General features: G+C 33.7%; 2 protein-coding genes and 1 long non-coding RNA gene across 4 annotated transcripts; 2 read left to right on the top strand and 1 right to left on the bottom strand.

Moving 5' to 3' along the window:
* Window positions 1-178: 178 nt before the first annotated feature.
* LOC103493065 (uncharacterized) lies at window positions 179-2,219 on the top strand. Its single transcript, XR_538382.3, has 2 exons — window positions 179-528; window positions 1,904-2,219. It is a non-coding gene; the product is annotated as an uncharacterized LOC103493065 (long non-coding RNA).
* Window positions 2,220-2,467: 248 nt separating this feature from the next.
* LOC103493063 (trihelix transcription factor GT-3b-like) lies at window positions 2,468-4,670 on the bottom strand. Its single transcript, XM_008453689.3, has 2 exons — window positions 4,258-4,670; window positions 2,468-3,286 (listed from the first exon to the last, which is right to left on the bottom strand). Exons 1-2 carry the CDS (start codon window positions 4,633-4,635, stop codon window positions 2,693-2,695), a joined length of 972 nt encoding a protein of 323 aa, XP_008451911.2. The 5' UTR covers window positions 4,636-4,670; the 3' UTR covers window positions 2,468-2,692.
* A 1,450-nt stretch (window positions 4,671-6,120) lies between these two features.
* LOC103493066 (phytochrome-interacting ankyrin-repeat protein 2-like) lies at window positions 6,121-11,825 on the top strand. Of its 2 annotated transcripts, XM_017045709.2 has the most exons (4): window positions 6,382-6,642; window positions 6,875-7,012; window positions 9,938-10,109; window positions 11,378-11,825. In XM_017045709.2, the coding sequence occupies exons 1-4, from the start codon at window positions 6,529-6,531 to the stop codon at window positions 11,590-11,592; spliced, it is 639 nt and encodes a 212-aa protein (XP_016901198.2). In that variant the 5' UTR covers window positions 6,382-6,528; the 3' UTR covers window positions 11,593-11,825. The 2 variants fall into 2 exon arrangements, with proteins under 2 accessions (XP_008451912.2, XP_016901198.2); XM_008453690.3 differs by having other exon boundaries at window positions 6,121-7,012.
* Window positions 11,826-15,650: the final 3,825 nt, after the last annotated feature.

Consider the following 15,650-nt stretch of genomic DNA (forward strand, 5'->3'; position numbering starts at 1 on the left):
TTGAACCATATGTAAATGATCGCTTAACGGTACATTTTTTATATTTTATACGGTGGACCTCTGAACTTTTTTCGTTTTTAAAATTGTTAAATATTTTTCCGTTTTTTTATATTTTTGAAAAGACCATAAGATTATATTGATTTATAAAAGTAAATTGACAAAGAAAAGACAATTGAAAGGAAAACGGTAATGAAGAAGAGGGAATATGGAGGGGATAGTTTTGTCATTGTAAATTTGGTCAACTTATTTTCTTTCAATATTTATTTATTTATCATTGCTAAAATAAATAAATAAATAAATAAACCAATAATTTCTTGTGATCGGAATTTCTCAAGTCGGAATCAGATCGTCCGCTTCTTCTTCTTTCTCTTCTTCTTCTTCTTCTCGAAATCTTGTACTGAGAAGATGACTCGAGGAAAGCAGAAGATCGAAGCTCAGAAACGAAATGCGGAGAAAAATCAGAAGCCCAAAGGCTCACAGCTTGAGGCCAGAGCCGTTGCCCTTAAAGTCATCTGCCCGATTTGCAAGGTTCCTTTTTCTTTGCTTCAATCTTTCTTTTGTTTCTTGTAATATATTCCATTGGATTTGAGTGTTTGTTCCAGTCTTTTAATATGGATCGTAATCGTAGTCATGTTTTGATGTCAAAACAACTGCCAACCCCATATTCAATTATCATTTTTCCTGGTCATTTTCCCGTTCTATGTATAATGCACTTGATATGGCTGTGCGTTGGTTTCAATTGATATGAAATTCATTGGAGTTTTTTTTTTTTTTTTTTTTTTTTTTTTTTTTTTGTCTTCTTTAGTAAGCTCAGTCCATGGATTATTTTCACGGATCATTTATTCTAGGGTTTGATAGAATTCGAAATGGTTTTGTTTACTGGGAATTTTTTAAGCCTTAATTCTAGTACGTATACTTGAGTTGTACATATACTACAATCTATTGTGACCATCTACTTGAGATACCGATTAGTGTTGCTATGATATTGTCTTGAGAAGTTTTCTTGTTGCAAGAATTGCTGTATGGTTATGTGTTGTTTGGGCGGATTAGTCAAATTGTGCTTGAGTTGAGACTGTTCAGAAAAAAAAAAGAAAAAGACTTGATAGGATAGACTATAGAGGGAACCTGAGGAGGATTTTTGTTTTCTTTACTCCTTTGGACAACTAAGAAACGGAGAAGTATATGCCACAAGAAAGGAGACAACAAACTAGAGGATAGGATTGAGGGAACCCTGCCTTAAAAGAGGCTAAAGGAATACTATAAAAGGAGATCCTTCCCATTGTTAGTAATCATTAGAAGACTAACAAAAAACGAAAAAGCGAGTGATTAAAACACCAATCAGAGGCCAAACAACTGCAGATGATTAAAAGAAGTATCAAAGAAAGTAATCTTATCTTCAAAGATTATGCCTTTGGAACCTCGGCCCCTTGGAGCTTCTTCTATCAGCCAATCAATGAGCAAAAGTGGCAATGGGGAAACCAAATGATTCACATATGCACCATCACTAAGACACAAGCAACAAACGGCGGGGAAAGAGATCCATCTTGGGTATTGAGACTTTCATATCTAGCTTTTACCATCTTGGACGTTGATAATGTTGAGTTTGTCTTTTGTTTGTAAATCTGTTGTGTAGGTCCTGCTCTTCTTACGCTAACTAGAATCAATGTCTATCAAACTCAAAACTTTTCTTGTAGGATTTTGTGGATTGATTTTTCTCTTGGCATGTGGGACGAAGTCATAGACTCTAAATATTGAATTCAACATAGAAGAGACTAGAGAGTGGAATAATGATAGGAAATAGATATGAATTTGTTTATCCTTGCTTTTGATACTCGAAAGTATATCTGTTCTTTCCCACACAACCATGTATTTGATCATCTTTTTCTTTTTATTTTAACCTCAGGTACAACTTGCAAATCAGAACCAGTTGGGTGATCATTATGGCTCCAAACATCCAAAGGAAAAGCCACCATCAGAATCTGGTTGAATCTTCGGTTGCAAGTTGAAGTATGAGTTGCTTTATTGAAGGCATTTCAAAGTTCTCTTCTGTTCAGATCCATGAAAAAATTTCTCTGATCGTCTTCAACTTTCCTGTTCTTAAAATGTATTACTTGTAAGGGTAAAAAAACGATTGGTCATTCTGTCACTTGTAAAATAAAATAGACACTAATATGCTTTTTCCAGATCCCCAATCTAATCTCTTCTCTGTGCCTATGAAATATGGAATCCCAAGAAACATTTTTTTTTCCTTTTTTTTCTTTTTTTACATTATTAACTTTACAACATGTATCGAGTGATGGAGATGGAAAGTAGTAAGATTCTTAATTCAAGCTGAACATCGTGAAGGGGGAATTTGAGATGGCCAATGTCTTCTAGAACTTGGTGAGGTTAGCTTTGAACCTTATGCAAAGAATGGTCTGTACCTTCTATATTAGAAAGATGGAGGAAAAGGAAAGAAAAATGTGCAAAAGCTTGAAATTTACATTACAATTAACATTTTCTTCCAAGAGCTATAAATTCCTTGAAGAATATGCACTTTGTATACATACAATCATACCCAAGGAAAAAATGTGAAAAATTTATGTACTATCTGTCACCCCAATGGGAAAGGAGGAAAAAAGAAACCTCAACCTCAACCTTACCATAATATTTTAACTATTTCTCTGAAGGATTGCCCTGTCGTCGCATTATCTCATAAATTATTTTCGTGGTTGAGCTTGTTTAAAAGAGTTGTTAAGAGGGCATTCATTCCTTCAGCTCGGATATCCTGCTTTTCCTTTCTCTGTTCTTCCCTTTCCCTCCAAGCTTGCTCAGCCATTAACCTCTCCCTCTCAAGCTTCTCCATTGACTCACGCCATTCCTGCTCCAACATTCGACGGTTGTTGTAATGTCTCTCAACTATTTCCCTCCATTCCATCTCCATCCTCTGCTGCCATTGAAGGAAGCCCTTCAACATTTCTTGAATTTCATAACTAATTGAGCTACTAGAACTTTTAGAATCGGTTGCTCCTAAAGACTTTGCTGGGAGTTTTCTTGCAGCCTTTCTCTTCTGTGAGTTTCTTTGAGTGAGAGTCACTTCCTCCTCAGTTTCGTCTTCATTGAGTTCTTTCAGATCTGAATGTTCTTCTAAACTTCTCTCCCTCCCCCTTTTCTTTGTTGAAATAGAACAAGCCTCAGGTTCAAGGAGCAATCGGTGCATAGCTTTTCCTCTTTCGGTAAAAACTGCATGGATTTCTTCAAAAAATGGGCATTGCCAGCCATACTCTTTATGAGATGTCTCCTTCCCCTGTACAAACGTTGTAATATTAGAAACATGGAAGCACTGTTTCATGTTATCTATGCAGGCATGAGTCATCTTATCTTGCAAATACATAAGAAGCTTCCTCTATTAGATCCGTTCATTAGAATTGAGATGACCGTCCATTGGTAACTAAGAGATTATCCAAGAAAGATTTAAAAGAGAGAACTTAAGAACAGTCTACGTTCTAGATTCAAGAGAAGTAACACTCTGAAGTCATCTTATCACTTCGGTCCCTAAATTCCTGGGGAATAACCAACTAAGAAGATTGAGGATAAAAAGACTGGAAATGGAAGTTTTGACAAGTACGTAACCTAGGAAATAAAGTAGAACGATGTTCTTTTCCATGTAATCAACAGATGTTTAATTTTGTCTTGCTGTAGTAATATCCTAAAGTTCCATCCATTTTTTTCGAGAGCTTCCACTTACAGGCAATTACAGGAAGCTAAAGAACACTTTTTCTCCATGGAAAGATCTACAAAGCTATTCCTTATCAAAGCCAAATCTGTTTCACCAAGTTTTCAAGTGCCATACAACTTAGAAGGTTGTCTTTAAAGTTAATGCTCTAGTCTAGTAATTTCCCCCTCCTTTAACACCACCCTTTCTTCTTGCAAATCAAACATATGTTTGATTAAGTTTGAGAAAAATCTCAAAGTTAGTGTTCATCTATGGAAAAAGAATATACATGTTTGAAGTTTAAAAGGTGAAAACAAGTCTATTTTGAACAAAGACAACAAGACTTCTTGTCCTGTTCTTTCTCAGATTGAACTCCAAGAATCTGCAATCAGAAGTGGCGAATTGAAACCCCATCCATCAAATGCCAGGAGAATCAATAGAAGAAAGCAAGTAGAGTCCAAATTCAGAGGAGCCCACTTGGAGAAGAAACTAAACTCTATACTAATCTAAAATTACAGATTCAAAAAATTCTTAATTAATACAGGATTAGAAAGTGGACCAACCTTGTAGCGGCTGAGGAGATTCTTCCACTTGCATTTGCACTGATCAGCGGTCCTCCAAAACCCTTTCTCTCGCATCCTAACACTCGCCATCTCCCACAAAGTTTTCTTCTTCGCCGCCGGAGCTTCTCCGGTGGAAACCGCCGTGAGGTCCTTCTCTAGGTCAGCTCGAATGCGAATGAACTCCCTCGTCTCCTCCTCGCTCCATTGGTGTTGATGAAGAGTAGCCGCCATCGCGGTGGAGGTCATGGTTGATCCTATTGCAGGGGTCTGGGGTGGGGTTGAGTGAAGAACGGAGGACGACGGTGACACCACCGGGGAGGTAGGAGAAGAAAAATTATAATGGGGGAAATTTGAAATTGGCAAAAGCCTTATTTCCATTATATGCACTTTTCCGGTTTGCTTCTTTAAGGGAAGGAATCGTTGAATTTTGGCCCATCTTTTTTTAATTTATTTGGTCCACCTTTGACTTTTCATCCCCTTCCTAAAAACTTTTTCAAACCACACTTTTTTTTTTCTTTTTTACAAAATGAAACATATTAATTTTCTAATAAATTTACTTCACTAGTTTCAACAACTAGAAATGGAAGAAAAAAAAAATCACTCAGAAGAGTTCGTTTGAATTACTTAGGACAAACGGAATGTCTTTTCTTACAAGTTAAAAGACAATAGGACATTGTCTATTTTTACAATAGTGATATTGTTTGTTATGAACCTAAGTTTTCATGGTTTTTACCTAAAAATAGTTGTCTCCATTTATATACAATGATTATTCTCCATTCTAATCGATGAAAAGCTTTGTTTGCACTTAAATTATGAATATTAAAAATTATATAGTTGTGACTGATTTAAAATGACAGAAGAATGGTGAGAAAACAAATTTTTAGAATGTTGAATGATGAGTTGGGCATGAATTATGAGACTAATTATTTGACTCTAAATGGTAAAAGCTAAGTTCTTGGCTTATTTTTTTTTTCTTTTATATACTTTTGATTTGGAATTCTTCCAACTTTGTTACTATTTGTAGGTGACATTCACTTGTATTATATTGGGACTTTACTTTAAAAGAGAAATTTTCCAATTAGGACAATGGACTGGAAATGCATTACCTTATTCTGAAAAAACAAAAACAATTTTCTTCATAAAATTTAATACTAACTTCAAAGTTTGTTTAAGGTTGATCTTTGCACATTTACATGTTGTAAAAATAAAAAACCTTTTTTAGATTTGCCCTTACATAATATTAATTTTCATCCACGTCATATTGAAAATTTTCATGTTTCTACAGATTTTATATCGATAGAGGGATGAGTCGATATTTTTCATTATAATATAGAAAAATTTAAGAAAAATAAAAAATTAAAACTGAAACGTCACTAATACGTTAAATGAAAAGGTATACTAGTATAAATATAATATTAATAATATAGAAAGATTGCCGGAGAGACAAATGATTTGTTTGAAATTTTGTTATATTTTGAGCTATATTTGAAAATGCTCAAATAATATATGGGGTGTTTGGACACCCACAATAAAATTGCAATGTAATAAAAAATTCACGTTTGAATCGAGCGTTTTGAGACCGAATTGTAATATTAAACTTATTTCATTTTGATAGTTTTCAACTATTGTTTTCACTTTCCACAGTTTTATTTTTATTCCGTCAACAATTCGATACACATTTTAGAGTTTCTTTGATTTTTCATATACTCTAGCTCTTCAAACCATTATAATTGATAATAAATTTAGAGATAATAATTAAAGTATATAACTAAATTTTAATAAATTACAAATACAGTAAATTCTATTAGGATCGATAGAGTTTGGATGTTTGTATCAAAATTTTCGGCCATCCACATGAATATGTTAAAACCATGGCTTCATTTGGGTTTTGGGGATAATTATATATATTATTGAGGATTGGGTGATTGTGCGTAGAAATCAGAGGGAGTCCAATCAAATTGTAGTGTTCATTCTTTCCCTCGCATCAATACCGCTCTGGCGCTCTTATTGTTTTCAGGCCTTCCAAAAGGAAAAAAAAAAGAAGTCCCTTTTCTTCCTTCCTTCTAGGGTTTGAACAATCCGGTCGACTACTGCTCTTCTCTGTCATGTTTCCTTTGAGTTCTGTCCGTTTCAAATCAGGCTTTCTTTAATCACCACCGCCGATTTTTCCCTTCAACCATTTGTCTAATTGGAATCCGAAGCTCCATTTGTTGTTTCTTCAAATTTTCCCTTTTGCATCATCATTCAATCGATTAGGCTTTTTCATCAATTATGATTACAATCTTTAAGCCCTTTATGACATTCATCGTAATCGTTCACAATCTTCGTGTTTTTGGTCCTGGATTGAATCCCTTTGCACCCTACTGCGTGGCTCATCATTTTGTTGCTGTTTCTCGCTAATTCTCTTTTCTTTCAGTTTTCCCTCCCCATCTTCCTTTAATTTTACTTTTGTTATTCCCTTTGAATCATGTAATTCTTCTGTCTTTTTGGGTTCTGGTTTTTCTTGTCATAGAAACAAGTTTTGGTTTTTTTGTCATACAAGGGAGTTTTTGTTTCTTGTTTGTGATTTTACGAAGCGAGGCTGTGTTCTAGTTGATTGACTGAAGGGGAATTTAAGAACATGCCTCAGGAACAGAGGAGCCCCATTAGTCGAAGCCTTTCCAGAAGGCGTTCCTTCCGATATGAAGTATTCAATACGGATGATAGGGGATGGACTTCTCTCCACATTGGTGCGAGAAAGGGTGATCTTAAAGAGGTGAATTTTGTATAATTTTCTAACCCTGCTGCTTTCTTTGGATCTAATTGCTGTTTGTTTTAACCTTTTTAATGCCTTTACAATTATGTTGTCATTAATTTTATTGGAAATAGGATTACATAAAGTCATTGAAACTTTAAAGACTAATATCCTTGTCTGGTTTAGCATTCTGACGTTCTCTTGTTGGAATCTGATTGTTCTACAAGGAAGGGATAAGGAGGGTAAGGTTTACTTCCACATAAATATCATCTCCATCCCTTTTATTATTAATTGGATTTGGAGGTTGGGTAGTATTTGTCAATTGCCCCAACAAAGAGATAAGGAGGGGGTGGTTTACTCCTTGGTCTTTTTTGAATGAATGAATTGATCTCCAGCTAAGGGAGGTGCCTTTATTTATATAGCTAGTAGTTACAAGGGTAGTTTTAGATAATAAGACTAAAACTATCTTAACAAGAAAGAACTACTGTTAACAGAAAAGTAGTTATAGAAGTAGTTATAAAGTACTACATCAAATCCACCCCTTAGGAATCAACTCGACCTCGAGTGGATTATTTGGCTAAGTGAAAGTCATCTGGAGATAGGATTTGAGGTCAGCCATGTTGAATACAGGATTGATGTGTAGGTCCTTAGGTAGCTTCGATATGCATTGTTGTTGCCATATTTCGCAATAATCTTGCAAGGGCCAAGTTGTCTGTCTTTTAGCTTGTTATAGGTCCCGGTTGGCAATCTAATCTTCTTTAAGTGAATCATGTCAACATCTCCTCTAAATTTCACCTCTCTTCGAGCTTTGTCTTTGTCTTCTTTGTAAGATAGGGAAGTTGTTTGCAAATGATCATGAACTTCTTTATGTAAGCTTTATATTCTTTCAACCATAGCTTCAGCTTCTATGCTAATATCAACGTTTGAGGGTAGGTTGGCCAAAAAAAGTCAGTAGTGGTAGTGCAGTGTAAACAACTTCAAAAGGACATCTTCCAGTCAATCTGTTTTTCATGTTGTTAGAAGCGAATTCTGCTTGTGCAAGAGCTAGATCCCGCTGTTTAGGTCTAGAACCACTTAGGCAACGTATCAGATTTCCCAAAGTTCTGTTTGTCACCTTGGTTTGTCCATCTGTTTGAGGGTGTGCTGTGGTACTAAATTTCAGTGATGTATCAAGCTTTTTCCATAGAATTCTCCAAAAATGACTCAGAAACTTCACATCTCTTTTTGATATGATTGATTTAGGAATCCCGCTAAGTAGAACAATCTCTCTAAAGAAGAGATTGGCAATATAGACAGCATCATTTGTCTTTCTACATGCCAAGAAGTGTGTCATCTTGCTAAACCGATCCACAACCACCATTATAGCATCATAGTTTTTTTGTGTTTTAGGTAATCCCAAGACAAAATCAATAGGTAGGTCTTCCCATATGGTTGTTGGTTTTGACAAAGGGGTGTATAAATCAACATTAGAGCTAGTTTCTTTAGCACATTGACAGATAGGGCACCTGTTCACAAAATTGTTTGTATCCTTTTGAAGTTGTGGCCAAAAGTATCTAGAAGCCAGAAATTCAAACGTTTTATCTTGGCCAAAGTGACCAGCCAATCCTCTTGAGTGTGCTTCTTTCAGTAATGCTTCTCTAAGTGAAGTGTGAGGGATGCACAAACGTTCTCCTATGAACAAGAATCCATAAAATATATGGAAGTCCCCTGCTTGGATATGATGCTACAATTGTACCACAGCTTGCTGAAATCAGTATCATCTTCATAGAGATCTGGTAGGTGTTTGAAAGCAATGATTTTGGTAGAAAGGACAGTGAGCAATGAGGACTTCCTGCTTAAGGCATCAACAACTTTATTCTCCTTTCCAGCTTTGTGTTTGATCATAAAGTCAAATCTTTGGATGAAAGACACTCATCTGGCATGCATTTTGTTGATATTCTTCTGTGCTTGTAGGAATTTAAGGGAAAATGATATGTTACCAGCAAGAACTCTTTGGACAGTATGTAGTGCTCCCACTGTTTTAGGGGTCGAACAAGTGCATACATCTCTTGCTCATAAGTGCTTCAAGCTTGCCTTGAAGGACTGAGTTTTTCACTGAAATATTCTTGCATTCCCTGGCATTGCCTTCTTGCATTGCCAAAATCGTTTCATTGTCTTCTTGCATTGCCAAAATCATTATTTCCATTTTCTTCACCGAAAGAACTCCAGCTATCGTGTTCTTGGAGGCAAGCTTGAAATTCCGGATGTTCTTTCATTTCTTGATTTAATTCTTGATCGTTTTGTTGTTGAAATCCTCTTCTTCCTTGTCTTCCCCAATGTTGTACGACTCTTGGTTCATCTTCTTGGCGGAATGGACATGAATTTAAAGCATATAGCCTCCAAATTATCATATTATTACGTGTCACAAATTCCCTCCAACGAAGCTTCCACGGACAGCAACATCTCGAATGGTTCTTGGAGAGAGGACGGGAGTATCTTCCACCTCTTGATTTTGAGCAGGCTGCTCAACTGCCTCCGGTTGTACTCCTCGCTGGATAGCCATAGGTCCCGAGAGTGTAAATGCTCTGATAGCAATATGGTGTAAACTACCACGGTACTCATCTTTTTTGAATGAATGAATTGATCTCCAGCTAAGGGAGATGCCTTTATGTATATAGCTAGTAGTTACAAGGGTAGTTTTAGATAACAAGAAAGAACTACTTTTAACAGAAAAGTTGTAGTAAAAGTAGTTATTTAGTATTACATCAAAACTCATGTTTACTATCCTCAACCTATGCAGTCCTTTCCCATCCTTTATCTCTTGGTTGGTACTTGGGCGCTTTTCTGTTTTCTTTTCTTTCGATCGTGCATTCCTTTGGTGATAGCTGCTGGTTTTGTTAATTTATTCTTGACTTTTCTTTTCATAGTATGGTGGCTTGAAGTTTTCATTCTCCCCTTCTTGATCAGGTGAAACGTTTGCTCAACGATGGAATGGATGTGAATGCAATAGCGTGGGGCCCCAAATCGAAGGGGTTGACCGCCCTCCACCTTGCTGCCGAGGGTGGACATCTTGAAGTAATGGATGAATTGCTTGAACGTGGTGCCAACATTGATGCTAGAACCAAAGGTGCTTGTGGCTGTAAGTATCTATATCTCTAATGTGGATCATTTCCCTTGGAATTGGCTAAGTACAAATCTGGAATTGATTTTTATTCGTATTTTGTCGAATTTCTCTCCTTTTTCTCTTTTTTATTCTTATTGACGTATCAGCTATTTGAAATTTTAGAAAAGAACCTATTTAATTGAATTTGTAAACAGTTTTGCTAACTTGTACTATTAAATAAGAATCGAGTGACCTATGCCCAGTAGAATAGAAGCTGTAAGGAGAAAAGATTGGGAAATTTGGAAACAAATAAAGGGGACTAACATGTGCTAAAGTTTAAAGTCTTTGCGAATAGAACTCTGAGCAAGTAAAAATTCATCCACAAAACTAACTAAAGAAAGGAGAAGGAAAGAAAAACTGGATTTACTAGTTTGGCAAATTTGTGATAGGAATGTTTTTCCAATGAAATGGAAATCCTTGACTGCGCCACGGGTGAGGGGGTGGATTAATTTTCCATTGCTTAAATAGGAATGGGGATGGAAAAAATCCTTTCTCTCACTCATTCCTTGTCCTTGTTCCCGCCTACTTTATATATATATTGATGTAAGATGATTGGAGTTAATTGGACAATTGGTTAATATTCTAGGTTGATTCCCTTTTTACCTATCACTTGTAATCAAACTCTATAAATAGGAGCCTTCTCCTCTTATATGAAACATATTATCATATTTCAATAAAAAGATTTACGATCTTTGTTCTTGGAGGATTACTCCTTGAAAATATTACAATCTTGGTTGGAACTTACTTAAGGCGACATCATGTGTGGACAAGTAATGAAATTTGGGATGGGAATGGGGGCAAGAAAGCGATCTTTGTTGCCCACCCATTCCCACTTCCGACGTCTTATTTCCCACATTCTTTCTATTCTGCCTCATAACTTAGTTATGTTGGGTAAATTATCATTTTGTTGCTCCTGGGCTACCTAAAGTCTTGGCTTTTGAACGTCTAGCATAATTTTGATTATAATCTCATTTTTTTGCTCCTGCACTAGTAAATATTGTGTTGGTATTGGTAACATGTTTGAGGAGCAAGCGGGTGGCACTCTTGAGGCATAGACTATAGGCTTAAGTGGTGTTGGGCTTGTAAAACTCCTATATTTCCCTAAGCAAAGTGTAGATAGAAAACCAGAATTTGTTGTACTGAAAGTACCTTAACATATTAGCAAATAGGATGGGTAAGAATATATAAAACGGTAAGATCCTTTAACGATCCTAAACTTTCATTATGTTGACAATGAACCCCAGGGACGCCTTTACACAGTGCCGCTAAAGAGAGAAGGAAGGAAGCTGTGAAGTTCCTTGTGGAGAATGGTGCGTTCTTACCGGATGACATTAATGACTGCAGATTTAATCCTCCACTTCACTATTGTCCCGGCCTCGAATGGGCATACGAGGAAATGAAGCGTCTTCATCACGATAATTGTTCGTCCGGAGAGACATCTTGCAGCTCTGAGAGCTGAAAACACGTCCTACTCCCCACCCCCTTGGTGGTGGTGTTACCTAGTTTGACTCTTTTCATCAGGATATCCATCTTAAATGTGTGTGTGTGTGTTAGATGAGATATTATGTTTTTTTTTCCTCTCTATGGAACAACTTTTGAAGGTGTGTTGTCAAACCATAAAAACTTTGTTGTGTGTTTGTATTGTTAACCTTTGCCGACCATGGATCAATTTGAACTGCCTCTTATTAATAATTGCTGCCTTTAATTGAAATCATTTAGCTAAGAAAAGAAAGATCAATAGAGCCTTTATCCTAATATTTGAGTTAGATTGCCCATGCATTTTCAATCCCAGCTATTTTTTCTCTTTTCGAGCTTCATATAGTATCTGGGAGCAGGAAAATTAAAATGCTTATGATTAGTGAAAGATGTTTGTTTTAACCAATTGATATGTACTAAGGTTGGCACACTTTAGACTTTGGTTGAACTCCTATCGGGACATATTTGACTTTGGTTCTAATTTTACATTTTAACAGTAGGATTAAGTTAATTACCGTAGAAAACTCAATCACATAACTTGAAAATCAACATAACAATGTGCTTTCTTTTATAAACAGTTCTATTTAATTTGCTCATATGCACTTCAAAATAAAATATATGATATGCAAGGTAACTACTATATCCATCAAACTAACTGTGGCATTGTGTCTAAAGTGTGTCAAAGAAATGAGCTTCACTAAATAATTTTTCTATCGAAAATTGTAAGTTCAATTATATGTGAGATCATTATCTAGACTACCCTCATGCCAACTTTGTAACAAAAAAAAAAAAAAAAACATTTAGAATTTTAGTCTCAAAAGTCAAATTATAAATTTTTCCAAATTATAGGGATCAAATTCACGGTTTATACTTATGTCATTTATTATTGATACAATCCAAAAATCAAAATTCAAATTTATATGATACACGAGCTCATATAAGTGTAGAATGTTATACATATACTATAAAAGTATATTTTTTTTTTTTATATATATATATGTATGTAAAGTAGAAATCTCCATTTAGAACTCCGACCTTGATCATTTGCATTTGAAGGGATAAAGCTTATACATGCATTATGGAGGTGATAAGTTTTTTAGGACCAATTTTAAGAATAGGGAAACATTGAAACTAAAAAAAATGCATCCTCCTAAACGCAAAGCACTACTCATAAAAAGTCAATAAAAAAAGCTTAAAAATCGGAAAGGGAAATATCCTAAAGTTAGAAAGTGGAAAATCCCAAACCAAAGATAAGAGTCGGACCAATAAAAGCAAAAAGAGAAAAAACAAGAATTGCTAGAAGATGATGAGGTAGACGATGATGAGTAGTGTTCATCAGACGATGATGAGTAGTGTTTTGGGTTTAGCACGTAGAATAAAAAAATATTTATATCCACTCAGATTCTAAAATATAGCAAAACTCATTAAACCCTCTAAAGTTGATTTAAATTTTATTTGCTATATTTTATAAATATCTTGATTTTTTTTTTTTTATCTATATCAGTTTCCATTCGTTAATTGCTTTTTATAACTTTATATTAAACTAATCAAACTCTTATCAAATATAATCATAATTAGGGCTTGTATGGATATGGTCTTAAAGTACTGAGAATTAAATTGAATTGGTGATATAATTATGATGTTTTTGTTGGGTGAAAGTTGAAACCTATTGAAAACATGCATTATTTTTAGTTCTTATTAACTCTGTAATCTTCTTTTCACTTCTTTCAATTTCATTTCTCCCAGATATGGATATAAACTAAAACAAAATGTTATGCATTATTGAATAATTTAAAAGAAAAAAAATCAAATTGTCAAACTACAAAACGTGATTCAGGCCGATGTCCTAAATTAACAATTCCCCCGATTTCAAAAATTGTAGGTTTGTGATAGTGCCGATGGATGTTCGTGGCACTTATTGATATTTGCATCATATGGGTAATTAGGCTTTTGAGATTTTATATGGTTTTAGCGATACTAAAATCCATTTGAAGGTTCAAATGAAATTTCATAGGTTGGGTTATGTTACCATCTTCATGAAGCAACTACTTAAACAACACCCTTTCATTGTTCGCCAGCTTTTCGTTCTATAATTAGGAGCTACATGGCACATGGAGAGAGTCTATCTTGTTTATTTTAACCTAACTTTTACATATTTTAAACATCTAGAATATAATCAACGTCCATATTAATATATTACGGTCTAATAAGCATTCTGTTAACTTCAAGTTAAGTTGACCATTTAGAAGTATAAAGACCGTAATATATTAATCAACGTCCATATTAATATATTACGGTGGATTGCAAATATTTGTTTAATATATTTTTAATAACATATTTTGTTAATATATATCTTTTTTAAGAAAACTTGGAGATTGGAATTTGAACTTTGAAAAAATATTTTTGGAGATTGGAAAGATATTTAATAAAGAAATATATTTTTGAAAATTGAAAATTTAAATTTAAAGAGATATTTAATAAGGAAAAATATTTTTGGAAATTGGGATTTGAAGATTTAATATATCTATAGTAAATAAAAAAAAAGTGTGGGATCGACGTGCTAACTCATTCAGCAAATTGTATATTTGTACATGAGCCCAAACTATCCTATTTTAGTCAATATTTTTCCTTCTACCTTATTTTTGACATTACTTCTGAGAGAACACATTATTTTTAAAAAAAAAAGTCTAGATTTTTTCATGTTAGGAACTTTATTAGTACAAAATTGAAAATATACCCAAACTATTTCTATTATATTGAAGTTTAACTAAATTATTATAAATTTAAAATTATAAAAAAAAACAAAATGGTTACAAATCAAATTTGGAAGAGCAAATAGTTGTGGGGTGGGATAATTATTTGAGTTACATTACTTTGATTATAATTTGGGCTAAAAAAAAAGAAGTAGTTTGTACTAGAAAGAAATTAAAGAAATGAATGGTGAAGTACAATAATTATGAAAGAAGAAAGAAGAAAGATTATTATTGGGGGAAATTAAAAGTGCACACACAACAAGAAGGATAAGGCAATTTATGGGTATTTGTTGTAACAAAATATGTATATTCTGTGAAGTGAAGAGGGCCATTCTTGCTTCTTTGTTTGTAGACAAGCTTCATTTATTGAAGCATACTTAACATTTCGAATCTTTATTAATCATTTTTCTCCTTAATCAAATAATTTAGGGTACAAACCCATTTATATCATATTAATTATTAATTAATGGTGATTTCTTTTCTTTCTTTTTATTATATGTTATATCGATTAATTTAATTTGAATCTAAATTTTATTTTTCTTGTCAAAATTGTACTTTAGTTTATCATAAAATGAAAGTAAATTAAAATTAACCTTTCAACACTCCAACCAACTTCCTCTACAATCATGGATGGAGAGCCAAAAACTATGTATCTTTAAAAGTTTAAATAGATTAATTGACCAAATTTTTGGAAGATTGAAATATATCTTATAATAAATATATAAATGGATAAAGTTAATATGGGATTTGTAAAGTGAAACACTGTTGTATTATCTTTTAATGGAATTCGAATGATGCCTAACACACGTGTAGTAACTGACCCAACAACTCTATAGTAAAATTTCTAAAACACATTAATGATTATTCGGAGATAAATATTATTCACAAAATTAAATATTAACTGAAAATGCTAAATTATTAAAATAATTTTGAATTATTGCTTGTCGATCTTTTAAAATTAACCTTTTCTCATAATGTTTAAGTCAAGTCAAGTACTGATCTTACCTATCAAACTTTTGAATTATTGGTCTTTTCAAATATTATTAATACAGACTTGATTACATTTTCAATTTTTAAAGGTTTTCTTATATATATATATATGTATGTATGTATATGGATATGATTTAAAATTTGAGTTAATGATGTGCCATTATATTTTTTATTTGAATAACCTAATTAAGAGATAATGGCCAAAGTTTTAATTAGTTGAAAAAGAGAGATTAAATTGTTAATCATGTCATATGGGTTAATATAATTACAAAATTAAATATATGGTTAAGTTTGTCAT

Source organism: Cucumis melo, chromosome 7 (assembly GCF_025177605.1).
Source record: "Cucumis melo cultivar AY chromosome 7, USDA_Cmelo_AY_1.0, whole genome shotgun sequence".
In the NCBI taxonomy this organism is placed as follows: Eukaryota; Viridiplantae; Streptophyta; class Magnoliopsida; order Cucurbitales; family Cucurbitaceae; genus Cucumis; species Cucumis melo.

Coding starts and splice junctions, on each gene's coding strand:
- LOC103493063 (XM_008453689.3), bottom strand. CDS start 4,635: ATGGAAATAAGGCTTTTGCCAATTTCAAATTTCCCCCATTATAATTTT. Junction 3,287..4,257: donor ATCTCCTCAGCCGCTACAAG/GTTGGTCCACTT, acceptor ACGTTTGTACAG/GGGAAGGAGACATCTCATAA.
- LOC103493066 (XM_017045709.2), top strand. CDS start 6,529: ATGATTACAATCTTTAAGCCCTTTATGACATTCATCGTAATCGTTCAC. Junction 7,013..9,937: donor GAAAGGGTGATCTTAAAGAG/GTGAATTTTGTA, acceptor CTTCTTGATCAG/GTGAAACGTTTGCTCAACGA. Junction 10,110..11,377: donor AACCAAAGGTGCTTGTGGCT/GTAAGTATCTAT, acceptor AATGAACCCCAG/GGACGCCTTTACACAGTGCC.